Source organism: Rhinolophus sinicus, chromosome 1 (assembly GCF_057876585.1).
Source record: "Rhinolophus sinicus isolate RSI-liver-muscle chromosome 1, RSI-T2T, whole genome shotgun sequence".
In the NCBI taxonomy this organism is placed as follows: Eukaryota; Metazoa; Chordata; class Mammalia; order Chiroptera; family Rhinolophidae; genus Rhinolophus; species Rhinolophus sinicus.
The window spans coordinates 74,219,347-74,236,275 of NC_142501.1; the positions used below are offsets into that span (position 1 = coordinate 74,219,347).

Consider the following 16,929-nt stretch of genomic DNA (forward strand, 5'->3'; position numbering starts at 1 on the left):
TTTGCAGGAGGTTTCTTAAGCCATTTATCCATTTTATGACACTTAGTTTTTGTCTATATCTAATATCTGTATCCAATGTGCATGAATTCATTTAATAGTGCCTGGGTAAGCAGCAATACATCACAGTAAATGGAGAACCAGCCAATGAGAGAACTGTGGTCTACCACTTTGCACGCGCACTCTCCTTCAGGTTACCCTACACATCCTATATGACTGCTGCATCATATGAGATACTAAATGGGAATGCCCATGTTAGCTTGTGCGTGAATATTAATGTAGCACATTGTATTAATCATTCTTTAGGTCAAAACCAAATATATTGAGAATTTCAGATTTTTTTATACCCCAATGGATTTCCTGTGTGCCCCATGGGATGGGTACATTCCATTTCAGAATCTACGGTTTTGGCAAAGAGAAATCTTGGAGGGGAGTGACGTGACCAGTTGTGAATTTTTGATCATTGACCCAAGTTTAGTAGGTGAAGTATTAAGAAAGACCGAAGGCAGGAAGACCAGATAAGGGATTATTATTTGTTGGCCAGGCTGGTAATTGGGAGGTATGACAGGAGGGATGATGTGATAGAATGAGTCTCAATGTTCAAGATTTGGTGAATGATTGGAAGTAGTTATTGAGGTGAAAGAATGAAGGATGGCTTTCTGATTCCTGACTAAAGCACAGTTTTGTTTGTTTTGTTTTGTTTTAATATATTAGAACAAATGGTAAATACTTAAATGCTATGTAATTCCTGGTTACTTTTTCAGGGGGAAAAAAAAAGTCACCGGTATTGTCATTCTTTCCTGATACCATGCAATGTTTGTAGCAGTGTTTCCATTCATTCTATAAACATCCCCCTGGAACCTGGATCTGTGCCAGACACTGATTTTTGCAAACATCAGATAAAGTTATTCTCAGGTCCATATTCAATTCTTATTATTTTCCCAAAATGGAAAGTGAATTATTTTTCATCATAAGATGAAAAAAACAAATGATTGTCTTCTCAAAACACCATAAATGTTACACGGAAATGAGGTCGCTTGCATTGTGTCTCTTGCATGGCGTTCACGGCTGCTGCATGTCTTGCCTTTAGCTGGGATGACAGCAGTTCAGTGAGCAGTGGTCTCAGTGACACCCTGGATAACATCAGCACTGACGACTTGAACACCGCCTCCTCAGTCAGCTCCTACTCCAACATCACAGTCCCTTCCAGAAAGAGCACTCAGGTGAGAATCACCTTCTTCCTTTTTCCAGTGCTTTTGCCAGGTTTTTTCCTCAAATTATTTTATATTCAGTTGAAGTGTAACCCAACTTCTTCATCTGAAATAATTGCCTAAATTGAAGCACCTTGTATATGTCTATTTTTTCTACAGAATATAATCTAACCCAGAAGGACGTAGGTTGCCATATCTTTCTTTATAATATTGATGTATTTGTTTAATATCTAAGTTATTTCACTAGTCTAATTTTGAATAGTTCTTGATTAATTTTATGTTTGTCTCTGAAATAAATTCCTGGAACTCTTGAGGATGGTAAATCAAGAATAGATATGAGATAATTAAGTTTTATCTTGTCTTATTTTTCCTTGTTAAATTTGACATAGAAAATTTCTTCCTCTCTGGAGTATTTAATTGGGGTTTTCTGCACGTATTTATTCTGACGTTCTCTAATATGTACAAGTGAGAATTATGTGCTAAAATTAATGAAACCTAAATGAAGACGTAGGTAAAAACAGAGGGGTCTTTGGAATTCTTTTGAAATATGAATCAGTGGGTTTTTTTCTTTTTTTGCTTGTTTGTTTTTTGGTTTTTTGTTTTGTTTTTTAGCATTTAACTGAACATACATTCCAGTGCCTTATTCACACTTTGTAGATGTTTTTCTGCATGAAATGTTTCTGTATTATTTTCTTCATAGCTGAAGACAGATTCAGAGAAACGTTCTGCAACAGATGAGACGTGGGATTGTACTGAGGAGATGAAGAAAACAGAAGAGGACTTTGACAGCCATGGGGATGGTGGTGGCAGGTGGAAGGGTGTTCCCTCAGGACTTCCTGAAGACCCCGAGAAGGCAGGGCAGAAAGCTTCCCTGTCTGTTTCACAGACAGGTTCCTGGAGACGAGGCATGTCGGCCCAGGGAGGAGCCCCCTCTAGGCAGAAAGCTGGAACAAGTGCACTAAAGACCCCTGGTAGGCTGGTCCCTTGGCAACTGTTACTCAAAAGTGTTTTACTTTGTTGTTTCCATTTGATCTTTGTTCTCTTTCATAGTAGCTTTCTTTTTTCATTAAATCATATTCCTCTTCATATGGTTAAATGCTTTTTCATATGCAAATTTTACATACTTTATCTTATAAATCCACATGAACATATCAATCTAGGCATTTTCTAGCAAGCACTGGCAGAATTGGGGGCGATTGAATGTCTTTATTTTGTCACAGTGATTTCTGATCCCGTGGACATAGAATAAGGCTGCTTAATAAAGATTACATTGCTTTCGTTCTGACTTCCTTAGGAAAGTTTGGAATATTTATGTAAAGTATGCCACAAACTTTCACTACTGACTCTGAGAGATGAGATCAGTGACACTAACCTAGTGAGTTACAGTGCTGTAGATTAGTAACATCATTTGTGATTTGGACTTTGTGAAAGAATTCTGCCAAATTGTACCATCCTTTTTTTCTTAAGATTGTCTCCTTATTTTTTAAATGGTGCCTAATTTTAAATAGTGCCACCTGAGGTACTGATATAACAAGGTACTCCAAAAATAATTGTTTCACAGATATTCAAATGAATTCTTTTTAGCTTTCAGTTTGATAAGATTACATGCTATCCTTATAAAGGAAGAGTTGCAAGATATAAAATAGTAATAAATAGCAAAATTATGTTTTCATTTATCTCCTGATCTCCCATCACATTTCTCTAACAGCCGTATTTTTGTAGCTTTTTACTTAATGTATTAGAGTGCACGCCTATTTAGATCTAAAACAACAAATAGGTACTGAAGTAATATAAAGATATATCCACATTTGGTACACTGTTTAAAGAAATTTTATGAAATCAAAATGTATAGACAAGTAAATTTGTGTATTTCTCATCGATTAGGGAAAACAGATGACGCCAAAGCTTCGGAGAAAGGGAAAACTCCCCTGAAAGGATCGTCTTTACAAAGGTCTCCTTCAGATGCGGGAAAGAGCAGTGGAGATGAGGGGAAAAAGCCCCCCTCGGGCATTGGAAGGTCCACTGCCCCCGGCTCTTTTGGATTTAAGAAGCCAAGTGGAGTAGGATCATCTACTATGATCACAAGCAGTGGAGCAACCATATCAAGTGGCTCAGCAACGCTGGGGAAAATCCCCAAATCTGCCGCCATTGGTGGGAAGTCAAATGCAGGGAGAAAAACCAGTTTGGATGGTTCACAGAATCAGGATGATGTTGTGCTGCACGTTAGCTCAAAGACCTCTCTGCAGTACCGAAGCCTGCCCCGCCCTTCGAAGTCCAGCACCAGTGGCATTCCTGGCCGAGGTGGCCACAGATCCAGTACCAGCAGTATTGATTCCAATGTCAGCAGCAAGTCAGCTGGTGCCACCACCTCGAAACTGAGAGAACCCACTAAGATTGGGTCAGGGCGCTCAAGTCCTGTTACTGTCAACCAAACAGACAAAGAAAAGGAAAAAGTAGCAGTTTCAGATTCAGAGAGTGTTTCGTTGTCAGGTTCCCCTAAATCCAGCCCCACCTCTGCCAGTGCCTGTGGAACACAAGGGCTCAGGCAGCCAGGATCCAAGTATCCTGACATCGCCTCACCTACATTTCGAAGGTAAGAATGCATAAAATGATGCTGGAACAATACAAAATGCTGTATCTTAGGATATTAATACGTGTCCTATATTCTATTTATTATATGTATATAGTATATACATATACATTATATGTGTATAATATGTACATATGTATTATATATATCCTATTATATACATATAATATGATAGACTATATATCTTCTAAGATACATGTATCTTAGTTTCTTTTATTCAGTTTGAGTGTAATGAGTTTTAAGAAGCTGATTGTATATACAGCTAGCAAAAATAAAATGGTGCTCATTTTGAGAAGTGAACAAATTTTTCAGTTTCACTATTATTGTACTATTAGTAACACAAACATTTGTAAGAGACTTAAAAGCAGATGGCAATTCCTAGACATAGTGAAAAAATAAAATAGTAGCTTGTGCATATCCATAGGTTTCCATCTCTTCTTCCCACAATTAAAAATAAAGCAAAATGGAGATTCATGACCACTGGCTTTCATTTCCAATGTTCATTATCTTGCTGGCTCTTCATGAGTTGATGGTCCTGAAGGTAGATGAAGTTGTGTTCCTGTAATAGATTACAGTGCCTGAATTTGTACAGCATCATATCTTGACCTATTTATGAAAATCAAGGTACAATATGGTTGACAGAATTTGAAAGCAATAAGATGGTCGGTATAGGATAACTAAGGAATCGACTAGGTTTCTACCCCTTCATTAGGTTTCTTTGACATGACTCTAGTAAGAAGCATGACTTGATTTCTACACTGAAACTGTCTTTCGTATTGAATAGGTGGAGTTCTGCTCTAAGATATTACTGTTTTTAAATACCAGTATGTCTTAAGTGACAGGAAATTACATACACTTAAAGACTTGGGACAAATAGCTAAACCTCTCTGGATCTGTTTCCTCATTTGTGAAATAATAAGAGGATGATTTATAGTTCATTACATGTTAAGTATTTTTAATATTTGTCTTCATTATACTGATTATGCAAAGAACCTTGATTTCTGGGAAATAAAGGTTTTTAAACATTTATTTTTACATTTCAAGCAATTTCAAATACATGATTGTTTAAAAAACCTAGAGGGTATATTTCTCAGTAGAAATATCAATCCTGAAGAACTGGATTTTTGAAATGTTGATTCTCATTGGAAAGAATAAACTATGGCTTGTAGTGAGAGTAAATATTTCTGTCGCTTAAGTAAAAGCAGTAGTGCCCTCCAGTGGCCCATTACCTATGAAACAATTTCTCATATTCGTCGTAAAATATTTCACTAATAGGAAATACGGATTTCATTGCAACTTACTTAGTAATCATTATGCCATTACTTCATGTCACTTTATTTCCATATTTACATAAATTTGATTATATCATCTTCATTACAAAACTAAAATGTTTTCTGAACTAAGCTCCAACATCTAACTTAGCACCAACTATGCTTCAAATTACTAATAGAAATACGTATTTGAACAGCACTGGAAACTGGCATAAAACTGTTGGCCTTTCTTGGAGGAAATACACACAAACTGACTTGTTGCCGGTAGTGTCTGATATTGTTTCTAACCACAGTCACTCAGGCCACCAAATACGCAACATAACCTCCCAAACCTTGCCTTAAGCATTCCTTCTAGATTTTGAACCAAATGTGAAAATGAAAAGAAAAAGAAAAAAGAAGAAGAAAGAAAAAATGTTTGTTACATATCGAATGCGTAGAAGTTGTTTCATTATAATGGTTCTATAAATAGGTAACAGCAAGTTCAGTCAAACGCCTTGATTTTTATGAAAGATTCTCATGATCACTTAAATGAAGAAAGCCAGGGATTTTCATGCCTGTTTTTCTTTTGTGTTGCCCACTTCCCCCACCCCCTGGGTGGCAGCCCAGTATTGACTTACCCTTATGGTGCTAGGAGAGATTTTTAGCAGTAGCTGAACAAGTTCAAGCTTATCAAGTTCATTAACATAGAGGCAGGAAGTGCTTGGTCGCTGGGTACGCCAAAGCACACTTGGCTCTGTGTACTGAACCCTACATATTAATGTGGATATTAGTTTCTTGGAACAACTGAAGTTGTTATTTGTTTTTCTTTTAGGTTGTTTGGGGCCAAGGCAGGTGGCAAATCTGCCTCTGCACCTAATACTGAGGGTGTGAAATCCTCCTCAGTCATGCCCAGTCCTAGTACCACATTAGCACGCCAAGGCAGTCTGGACTCACCGTCGTCTGGTACGGGCAGCTTGGGCAGTGCTGGTGGGCTAAGTGGCAGCAGCAGCCCGCTCTTCAATAAACCCTCAGACCTAACTACAGATGTTATAAGCTTAAGTCACTCGTTGGCTTCCAGCCCAGCATCGGTGCACTCTTTCACATCTGGGGGTCCCGTGTGGGCCGCCAATCTGAGCAGTTCCTCTCCTGGCAGCAAGGACACTCCGAGCTACCAGTCCATGACTAGCCTCCATACGAGCTCGGAGTCTATTGACCTTCCCCTCAGCCATCATGGCTCCCTGTCTGGACTGACCACAGGCACTCACGAGGTTCAGAGCCTGCTCGTGAGAACGGGTAGTGTGAGATCTACTCTCTCAGAAAGGTGAGCTTTCCTGGAAGCACTGATGAAGCCCCCACCCCCTCGTCCCAGCTCCATGCCTATCCCCTCCCCCATGAAATCCCCTTGATTTCCTTTGGAGTGCCCATTCTCAAAGGGACAAAATTGATGAGACCGGGCCTTTTCTTTGCTCTTATTACCAAGTTTGCAGAAGAAAAAAATCATTACAGATAGGATGATTGGATAATTAAGTTTCTCCATATGAAGGTGTATATATATATATATATATATATATATATATATATATATATATATATATATCTCCAATAGGCAATTTGAATAAAATTCAAAGCATGCGTTCATATATTGAAGGATGTTTCCTTGAGTCGTTTTAATAATTTGGCTTAAGCTCCAGGACAACACACCTCTTTATGATAATTGAAGCATTTTTAAAGACCAAATTTAAATGGATTCTACAATTATGCTGTGAGCAATATGTGAATTTGCTTTATTAGCACTTCTATGGAAAAATAGCACATGAATCACTGGGGAATTCTAGTTGAATTGGAAAGAAAAAAATCAATTGTCTGATATGAATTCTTAGAGAAAATTATAGTAACACCAGTGGCATTTTTAATAGGCTTCTTGAAAATGAATCACATTAAATGGATTTCCCATTGGTTTACTGAGTTATTGGGTTGTTGTTTTTTTTCTGTTCAAAATGGAAAACATAATGAGGCATTCCTTACCTAATATACTTACCAAAAAACATCACTGTTGACCAAAATGGCTGTAGCTTTCTTCCCCCAAAATTCCTTTCTCAGATATTTTAGCACTGACTCTTCCTCCCAGGAAAATGTCTTAAAACTGCCACTTTTTTTCCTAATGAAGTTAATGCTGTTTGTTTCTTGGCACACCTAAGCTTTCAAAAACAGTCTTGGCCACATACCTTAATTGTATTATTTGTGAAAGCACTACTAGTCTCTGAAAATACTTGATAGCTTTCACTAAACTTTTGTTCAGTCTATTATTGATGCTGACATAATGCCTTTTTTCCAGACTTCCAGCCTTACTCCCGAAATTATTTTTTTAAAACATCAACTAAAGCCCTTTCCTAGACTCTCACTCCAGTGTATCATTTGTCCCTTAAGCTAAGATTTCCCACTGCTCTTCCCTGTTTCTCTTGCCTTTGCAAAATGCAAATCAGAGCAAAATATTGCTGCCATCCCACCTTACTTGCCACTTAACAATGGTATGTGGACAGCCATCCAAATAAGACTTGCGCTTGATAAAAGAATTTTAAAGCTAACTGTAACAATGATATTTTATACTTCTTATGGTGGACTGCTAATTACAAAATACATTTTCCCTCATTCAAAAAAAAAAATCCTGTGTCAGGAGAATAAGACAAATAGCTGGGTGTCAGAAACTAAAATGCAGGCACTTGCATCCATTTCCCTTCTGATGTTGTCATTACAGACAGCATATGTAAATATCAGCTGCATATACAGAAACACTGATATAAGTACTGTTTCATTTAGTTTTTGATCTAAGAAATTAGGCTTCTATAGTAGCTTAGAGTTTCAGCACTTTCAAGGTAAATGGGTACCTTCATATGTGATTTTTAAAACTTCTAACAAACCAATTATATTGAAAATATATTAACAACCTATAGTTTTAATGAATGTATCTTAGAATGTGTACTGATATGTGAGGAATCCAACTAACATTTTTATAACCAAACCAAGCACATTGCTAATAGGTTATTCTTTATTAACCAAAATCACACTCCAAAATATTGACTAATTTTTAATCTTAAACATGACTTCAATAAGTTGACCATTTAACCAACAACATATTTCTTTGGCATTCAGATTAAAAACTCAAGTAACTATTTGTAGCCAGGTAACCCACAAATCAAATCAGATGGTAAATTGATAGTTTTATAAATATAAAATAAATGCAATGTTGATATTTTACTTGATTTATATTGTAGCAGAAATTAATATACATTTTCAGTATATTGATTAGCAAATATCCAGTTATTCCCTTTAATCAATGTTTTTATTTTTATTTTTATTGTTGTTCAGTCTTTCAAATAGACCAGTTTTACAATTGGGAATGTTCTAATGTTAAAAATAGAAAGATAAACAATTTTTCTAAAATTAACTTTAAATAAACTAATTTTGAATAAGTGAATGTTTTGCCCTTGATTCTTAGCAAAATGTATTGATGAATATGAAACTGCAAAAAGTAAAATACCTTCATAGGTATAGTATATAAGTATTAATTTGTTCCACTAAATTATTGTATTCAAATAATTTTTGATGTAAAAAGTTGTATTTTTTCTTTCTTGCGAACAAAATTGAAAGCAATAGCAGTTTATTCTAATCCTTTAAAGTACATTCAAGAACTATTGAAGAGAAAATTAGATCCTATCCAAGATCCTGGCTTAATTATAATTAACCAGTCACCAGAATGTTGGGAATGCTAAGGAAACCAAAGAGCCATACCTGAAAGAAAGGGTGCTAAAAGTGTAAATATTTAAGACGAAGTAATTACAGAGATGTCATAGATAACCAAGTAACAATTTCAGAATACTTTATTGATATTAATATCCTAGTACTATTAAATAGTTTTTCATAAAGATTTTAATTTTTGTTGGTATTTCTCATCAAATTATCATAAAATATAATAAAATAATAAATACTTTACTGAACAAATAATAAAATAAGTTCATTAACAATTTTCCCTCTAGTTGCTCTAGATCATTGGTGATCCTTGGGCCATAACCAGTTCACATGTATTTTCTTTGCTGTTGTTGGTGTGTGTGTGTGTGTGTGTGTGTGTGTGTGTGTGTGTGTGTGAGAGAGAGAGAGAGAGAGAGAGACCTAACCAAACTTGAAAAATAATTTAAGTAGTAACTAACTTCAGAAGGTCTGCTTTGTCTTTAAATGTCAGATCTGGTAACCCTGTCTTCACTTTCCTGCACAGCATCTATTGGCCTGAGACAAACAGGAAAGTCCACTTCAGACTATTGACCAAAATCCCAACTTCACTCATTTCCACTGCCTGCCTGACCTGTGCAGGTGTATGAGTTTGTGACAGTTCAGGGTTTGTGGAAATTGTCTACAGGATAAGTCAATAATATTCAGATTCAAAAAAATATTTCTACTTAAAGTTTTATGTTGGTAAATTTAAATATATGTTTTCTGATTTTCTTTCATTAAATTACCTGCGTCATATAAACATATTTCTATACAATTGATAACATTGGCAAAACAATATTTTCAATTTCCTCTGCAATATTAAACTTTGATAAATTTACACACATGAAAGAGATACTCTTTAAAATGACTTATAACCACATTAATGCTTTAGCACAATTTATTTCATATTTAAAGGTTCCTCATATTTGTTCAGTGTGAGTCCTTTTTGTTTGTTTATCCACACTACTGAAGAAAATATTTCTATAGTCAAGATATATACTATAACTGGCCTCTACAGAATATAGTAATTACCTTATATGGACTCTCCCAATAAATAAAGTTGTATAATACCTTCTTTGGATGCTTTCTATTGCAGTGCTAAATAATGGAGTAACACAGAAGAAAACATTTTAGCTTTGATTTTGAGTGATTAAATTTCAAGTCAATTTGTTTGCGTTCATGTTATATCATCCCCATTATGCATAACCGGTGTATTTAATTTTGATTATTTAAGTTTCTAATAGAAGAGAACTATAATTCTGCAAATTTAAATTAATTTTATTCCTTGGTTGTCCACATGTCAGAGATTGTAATGTAAATGCCTAGACTTGTCCCACTTAGTTGTTGAAAACCTCTTTATTTTTACAGAGGCCATTTCTCATTTTCTCCAGACACATTCTTTCACCCCTTTCTATAAGCAATTGAGAATTCTTCATAGAGAGACTGATAAAACTTATAGCCTGTTAAATACCTAATTTATAATTTCTGAAAATGGCATAGTCTAATTTCATTCAAATAGTTGAATAAATATGGCAGAGACATTTCAAGCAGATATTTATTATATATTACTGTTCTTTTCTTATGCGTAAATGGGAGTAAATCTGCTTTTATTTTTATTAAAAATAATGTAAGACAAAAATAAGTATTAAACTGAGTTTACATCTTCTTTGTCCATTGAACCCTGTCAATGTCACTTAAGTAGAGCAGATCTACCTCTATGGTTCCCCTGCATGTGAAATCACAGCAGAAGTCTAGTCAGTTGCATAGGGAGGGAAAAACCATAACATTAGGTAAATAGAGTCTAGAGAGGAATTATGCTAAATATGATTTAGTCTATCTTTTAATAATTCTGTCTCTCTAATGGAATGGAACTGGGTTAGAAATGAGCTCACGTGTGTTGCAACAGTGGATGTCTGGTCACTTTTGGTTGCCCTTTTCCAAACAGTGAAGCATTAAACATGTGTTACAAAAAGTTTATTTTGTGTAGTTCATACAGAGAAACATTTTTATTGGATGTGTAATTTGGAAGTTTTGTTTACATTATGTCCTTAGGGGTTTTCTTTGTTTTAACAGCATGCAGCTTGACAGAAATACACTACCAAAAAAGGGATTAAGGTATATATTTCTCTCAGCACAATTGCTGCCTTTCTCTGTTGTTACATAAACTTTGTGTGCTGTCTTTCTTCCTCTTCCTTTGTGTGTTCGCAATGAAGCACCTGGCATTGAGGATGAAATAAAATCACTTTTAATCTTGATGTTTTCTCAGGTCTGAGGAGTAGGTGAGATAGCCCTCAAGTAGAGATGCTCATAGAGACCAAGCCTCAATAAATTAAATCCAATAAAGTAAATACCATTTTGGGGGACAGCAACTTTTGACAGAATGCAGAACTCACTTCTGAAAATTAAAATTAACTTCCCTAACTTTTCCATCTTGGAGGCATATGCTTGCAAAACCTCAAAACCCATATAGTCTACAGATGTGGCCAGTTACTGTTGAAAGGAAGCTCTGATTTGAGTCAAGGAAAACATATTTTCATCATCAGAGGATAAATACTGTATTAAGGTATGAATACTTAATCCTTTTGGTAAAAACTCAAAAGAGTTTTGTTTTTCAAGACTGTAAGTATCTATCCCATCAATTTAAATATCAATTAGTCTAGTATTACATAATCTCAAAATAGCTTTTCAGTTCATCATTAAAAAATGAAATGAAAATTTAATTCATGGCCATACTTTATTGCATACTTTTATCTGAGGAGAAGATATAGAATGAACTGCTAATAGAGCTAAAACATGGTAAGAAGTCGACTGCTCTTTCGTGCTAAGAATTTACTGACTGGTGAAACTGAGTACTGGCCAAATAGGTCTTTCCACATTATCCCATTTCTCTTCAGTTCCTTAGCAATAACAAACAGCTTGCAATTATTCCATTTCATGATTTTGTTCCAGAAATGTATTTTCTAATAAAATGAGAACATTTCTCCATCCTTTTTTAAAAATAAAATCCAGACATGATGTCAAGTGGCATTTTAACCAAATAAATATTTTGTCCTTTAAAAAAAAAAAAAGAGGTTAATTTATGTCCATTTCCTATCCTTTCTGTGACCATCACTCCAATTCCATTGGCTTCTGGCCCTACCACTGTCCACCATTTTTAGTCTGTTTTTACCTTTTTTACATTCCTCCAAGCACTGTGCTTTTGAGTCCTTCTCAATTAACTTGGCTGCCTGCTCATTGCTTATGATTTTCAACTACGTATCTCACAAAGCATAATTTTCTTTTCAAAATTCTTTTGTTTTTCCTGTGAGATTCAAACAGATGGTGTCAAATCATCTGGAAGAACTAAGCAATTATAGATTCAATCTGTTTGAAAATGTTGTTCAGTCTGAATAGTAAGCTCCTCTCAATTGTTTCCTTGTCCTGGTATTGCCTTGCCTCTTTAGATATGCTTAAGTGTCTTAGCTGTGCTGTTTTGCAGATATACCCCATCATCTCGGCAGGCCAACCAAGAAGAGGGCAAAGAGTGGTTACGTTCTCATTCAACTGGAGGGCTGCAGGATACCGGCAGCCAGTCCCCTTTGGTCTCCCCTTCTGCCATGTCATCTTCTGCAACAGGAAAATACCACTTTTCGAACTTGGGTAAAATATTCTAAACCTCAATGTCATCTCGTTCCTTGCACCACCCACCCTCACTGTGTTTACATCTCTGTTATTTCTCCATAAAAATTATTGGAGCCCTGGTATTGCTCCATAAAAAAGTGATTCATTTGAAGAGGAGATAAAGACCCTAACAGTGCTTTCCATTTGTATGATTGCTTACTGTTCGTGAAATAATTCCCAAACACTATGCAGTTTATTGCTCATGACAACAACTTGACATAAGTTATTTTATAGTTGGGGATACTGAGGGGCATAGAGGACATGTGACTTGAAAAGAAATCCTACCACTTTTAAGAAGCAGAGGCAGCAATTGATTCTAGAACACCTGACTTCAAGCCTAGGGGTTTTCTCAGAGTTCTTCTTAAATGAGTAAAACATCTCCTTATTTTTTCTTTAAAGTATTTTTTTAATCCTTGTAACAAGACAAATCATATATTTGTAGAAAAATAGCAAACAGAAATAATTATGAAGAAAAAATATATGATTTTATGACTCTGAGATCATTGCTTTTACCATTTTAAAGTTAAAACTCTCCCTAAAATGAATATGAGAATTTCTGTTAAGATAATACCTTGTGAACATTTTTGGATAAATGCAATGAAAAATAAATGACTAAGTAGCTTAGGCATTGCATTATTTTGTGCTTAATATCATTTGCATGAATTATAAAATCATTTGTATAAATGTCATAGAAAACACAGGAGTGACAAAAAAATGAAAGAAGTCTAAACATTCTAGATATCATTTCATAGATCCAATGCTATTAAAAATAGATTTCTATCAAGTAATATATAAATTATTCGCATTATTTTTCTCTTTGTACTTGAATTTTTTTTTCCTAATAATGGACCCACAGATTGTCCACATTCTTCAATAATTTGGACTTTTCAACTTTATGCTCTGTTGGAACACTCAAGGCTATGTCTTTTCTGTTTTAACTCTTCCTGCTGTGGAAACCAGAGCTTCTAACAATGAAAAATAATAGCTTTTTTCATGGTTCCATATGAACTAATGAGTTCATATCAAATACCAAGTTTTTGTTTTTTAAACCTGCAGTGATAAGAATTTTTTGCCTCATAATGGCAAAAGATAGTATAACTTTTATTTACTGTGAATTGTAGTTATGAAAGAGCAAGAAACTTAAAACGCTAGTGTCATAAAATGAATTGAAAATATTTTATAAAGCCATAGGAATATTAAACAAAATCTAATTTTATGCAACATCTGAAACAAAACCAAATCATCAAAATGCTATGAGTTTGTTAGGTATGTCACGTCTCCCGTTAGTGTTCTCATTCATTGCCATTAATTTAACTAATTGACTTTTTACTCCATTATTTCCCATTGTTTTTATTCTGATTAAATTCATCTATTCCAGTATTATCTGGATAAAAACCTTTATTTTCTATGTCTGACCTTCGCAAAGTCATTTAACCTCGATTTTCTTCTCTGTTGAATGGATTCGTAATACCTAGGTCGTGTTATGAGGAATGACTGCTCTGATGTGTGCAATGTCTCAGCAGAGTAGAAGACTTGATAGTCTCAGCTGCATCATCATTTTGTTGGAAAGCATGTCTTACACTATCAGACACGATTGCAGATTGCAAACTGATCTTACTGTCTGTATTCTCATATCCCCCAACATTTTCACCGATTAGGACGTATAAAGGAAGGAAGACCTTCCCACACACATCAACATACTCTCATATGCCTACCCAGACTTTATAAGTATATTTGTTTTCAAATCAGATGTTATGAGACCCTGATGCTGTGTTATTTTACAAAAGAAAAAACTGACCAATTTTAAAAACATGAAAATTATTTTTGAAGAGTTTTGATTATATATCTCAAAAAGAAAGTGGGTATTATAAGGGGGAAGGTGAGGGGATTAGAAAACAGTCGGTAACCACAAGATGGCCACGGGGTTTTGAAAATTAATTTGGGGAACGTAATCAATAATGTTGTAAAGATTTTGTAGGGTATCCGATAGACACGTGTCCCATTTGGGAGACCACCTCAGAGACGATGTAGATGCCTGATCTCTGCCCTGTACACCTGAAGCTGAACAATAATGAATGCCAACTATAATTTTATTAAAAAAAATACAATCATAAATAAAAGTTACTTTATTATTAATTTTTTTAAATAAATCATATCTATTTGACTTGAATATGGATAGCATCATCTTACATTTTACTTAGGTCACTGCTTGTTTGCAATTTGGTAGTTATCTCTTCTGATTGAGCAGTAGATAAATGACTATTACTAACATTTAGCAGTTGCAATATCCATGCTTTCTTTATCTTTATAGCCATTAAAATGTTAATACATAAAATTTTTAGAAATATTTCTGTAAAAGAAATCACATATCACAAACGTTAGAAATTTAAAATCTTTATAATTATGTCTCTATCAGTAAACTACTATAAGCTACTGCCGAAATAAACTGGTTTGTGTGTAGTTACTGGCATGATAGCTATAATAGAAACCATTTCAACTAAAGAAACCATACCTGAATATACCTTATGTAAACCAAATACGTTTTTGGATGATCTTCATTTGCTATTGATCACAGTTCTGGTGAGGCATCTGAAAGCTGGTGAGACTCATTGTCATCTTTCCATGAGTGATCATAATTGCTCAGATTCATTTTTCGCTTGCCCCAAGGGTTGCCATGTAGAAACATTACTATCAATGTGTACTTCCAAATTCTATATATTTGATGGACCCTTTTGTATACCAAGTGATGTTTAAACACCTTTGTATGGGAAATTTCTATGTTTTTGCTTATAAGGTCCTTCCACAGCTTGAGTGCCCTTCTACCCCATCTCTATATTCACCCTTTAAAGTATTCAGAATTAACCCCTTTCATCTATACTCATGGAAGCATAGAATCTGAGTTGGAAGAGGCCTACATCAAAACTCGGAATGACTGAAACTTTTTGCCTGGAAGTTTCGAAAGGATCTTCTCGGGAAATTGAGATTTCTTGTATTTTTTTCTTTTTCGATTTTGCTTTTCACATTAAAGTAATGGTAGTCTTCTCTTAAAAGAAACCTGCAGACCCTATGATGACATTCTTATCTTCATATAGGTCAGCAGAAAATACCATGTTCTTATATTTCTAGCATGAACAGTAGTGGTGGCTTGCAGGTTTTGTTTAATATTGCTTGAGAAATTGATACAGTGCTTGTCATGAAAGTGCTAGAAATAAGGAATGACTCCACTGTAACTTTTATTGAACATTTCAGAGGCAGAGTCAGTTTTCCTTAAATAGCAGCACCCTTTAAATTCATATTTCTATAAGAATTGGGGTCACATTCTCACTTTCTAGCAACCTACTGTTTTCATCATCCAAGCCCCAGAATAATCGGCTATGTGTGCTTTGTTTTTCAGTGAGCCCAACCAATCTATCTCAATTTAACCTTCCTGGGCCCAGCATGATGCGCTCAAACAGCATCCCAGCCCAAGACTCTTCCTTCGATCTCTATGATGACTCCCAGCTTTGTGGGAGCGCCACATCTTTGGAGGAAAGGCCCCGTGCCATCAGTCATTCGGGCTCATTCCGAGACAGCATGGAAGAAGGTAGGCGTGCGGGGGTAGGAAATAAAGACAAAGTTACTCTATTTAACTCTGAGATGAAAACTGTCACATCACTCACAGCCCAAGGATTCCTGAAGAGTAAATAAATGAGTAAGTGTAATTCTCATTTGAGGAGCCCTGAAGCCTAGAGACAGTTTCGTCTGCGTTACCTTTTGTTTCTTTATGCATTTGGAAATATGCCACAAATTGTTTAGATGAATGCTTGGCTATAGAATAGTTCAGAATAAATTCAGTGTTCACATAATTTTAGAGACCCTTTGCCCTGATGGATCAAATATCAGAGTGAATGTCTTGTTTGACACTTCAGTTAAAGAACCACAGAGACATACGAAGCAGAAAAATTATCTTATGAAACTACCACATGCTGCCAAATTTTATTCTCAGAAACTCCCTCTTGTGTTAGTTTTTATCATATCATCTTCAAATTCATATTGTATCTATGTTTTGCTTTGTAAGTGACATTTCCTTATTCAGTGCAATAAAATTCTCACTTGTCCTAAAAAATGTCTTTGTAGTTGTAAAGTTCTAGGTGAAAAATTTATAATAAATCTATTTGAAAAACTCAGGAGGCTTAATTAATGTTCAAATGCATACAATTTTCTAAACTATATAACCTCAAGTATCAAATTTGATAATATTTGAGAGATTTTCCTCTTTGATTTAATGAATGATTTTTAAGTACCCATAAAGGAAAATTGTGGCAGCCATAAAGCATATCAGCTAAAGATAAAATATTAATAAAAGTAAATCTAGATGTTCAAACTGATTAGAATAAAATCAAACATAAAATCAGCTTGACTATCCTAGTCGTTAATAATTATGTATAAAAGAAAGGACTCCAGATCTTGAAACATA

At 35.0% G+C, this 16,929-nt stretch overlaps 1 protein-coding gene across 9 annotated transcripts in view; it reads left to right on the forward strand.

The window, feature by feature from the left end:
- Positions 1–16,929, forward strand: part of NAV3 (neuron navigator 3) — a 772,754-nt gene that overhangs the window by 682,335 nt on the left and 73,490 nt on the right. For 5 of the 9 annotated variants that reach the window (XM_074325380.2, XM_088800952.1, XM_019753171.3 and 2 more), the window contains 7 exons: positions 1,088–1,220; positions 1,909–2,179; positions 3,093–3,801; positions 5,881–6,369; positions 10,887–10,928; positions 12,292–12,452; positions 15,868–16,056. In XM_074325380.2, the coding sequence (XP_074181481.2) occupies positions 1,088–1,220; positions 1,909–2,179; positions 3,093–3,801; positions 5,881–6,369; positions 10,887–10,928; positions 12,292–12,452; positions 15,868–16,056 (1,994 nt within the window). The remainder of the gene's footprint in view (positions 1–1,087; positions 1,221–1,908; positions 2,180–3,092; positions 3,802–5,880; positions 6,370–10,886; positions 10,929–12,291; positions 12,453–15,867; positions 16,057–16,929) is intronic. The other 4 variants (XM_019753173.3, XM_074325383.2, XM_074325381.2 and 1 more) reach the window with 3 other exon arrangements.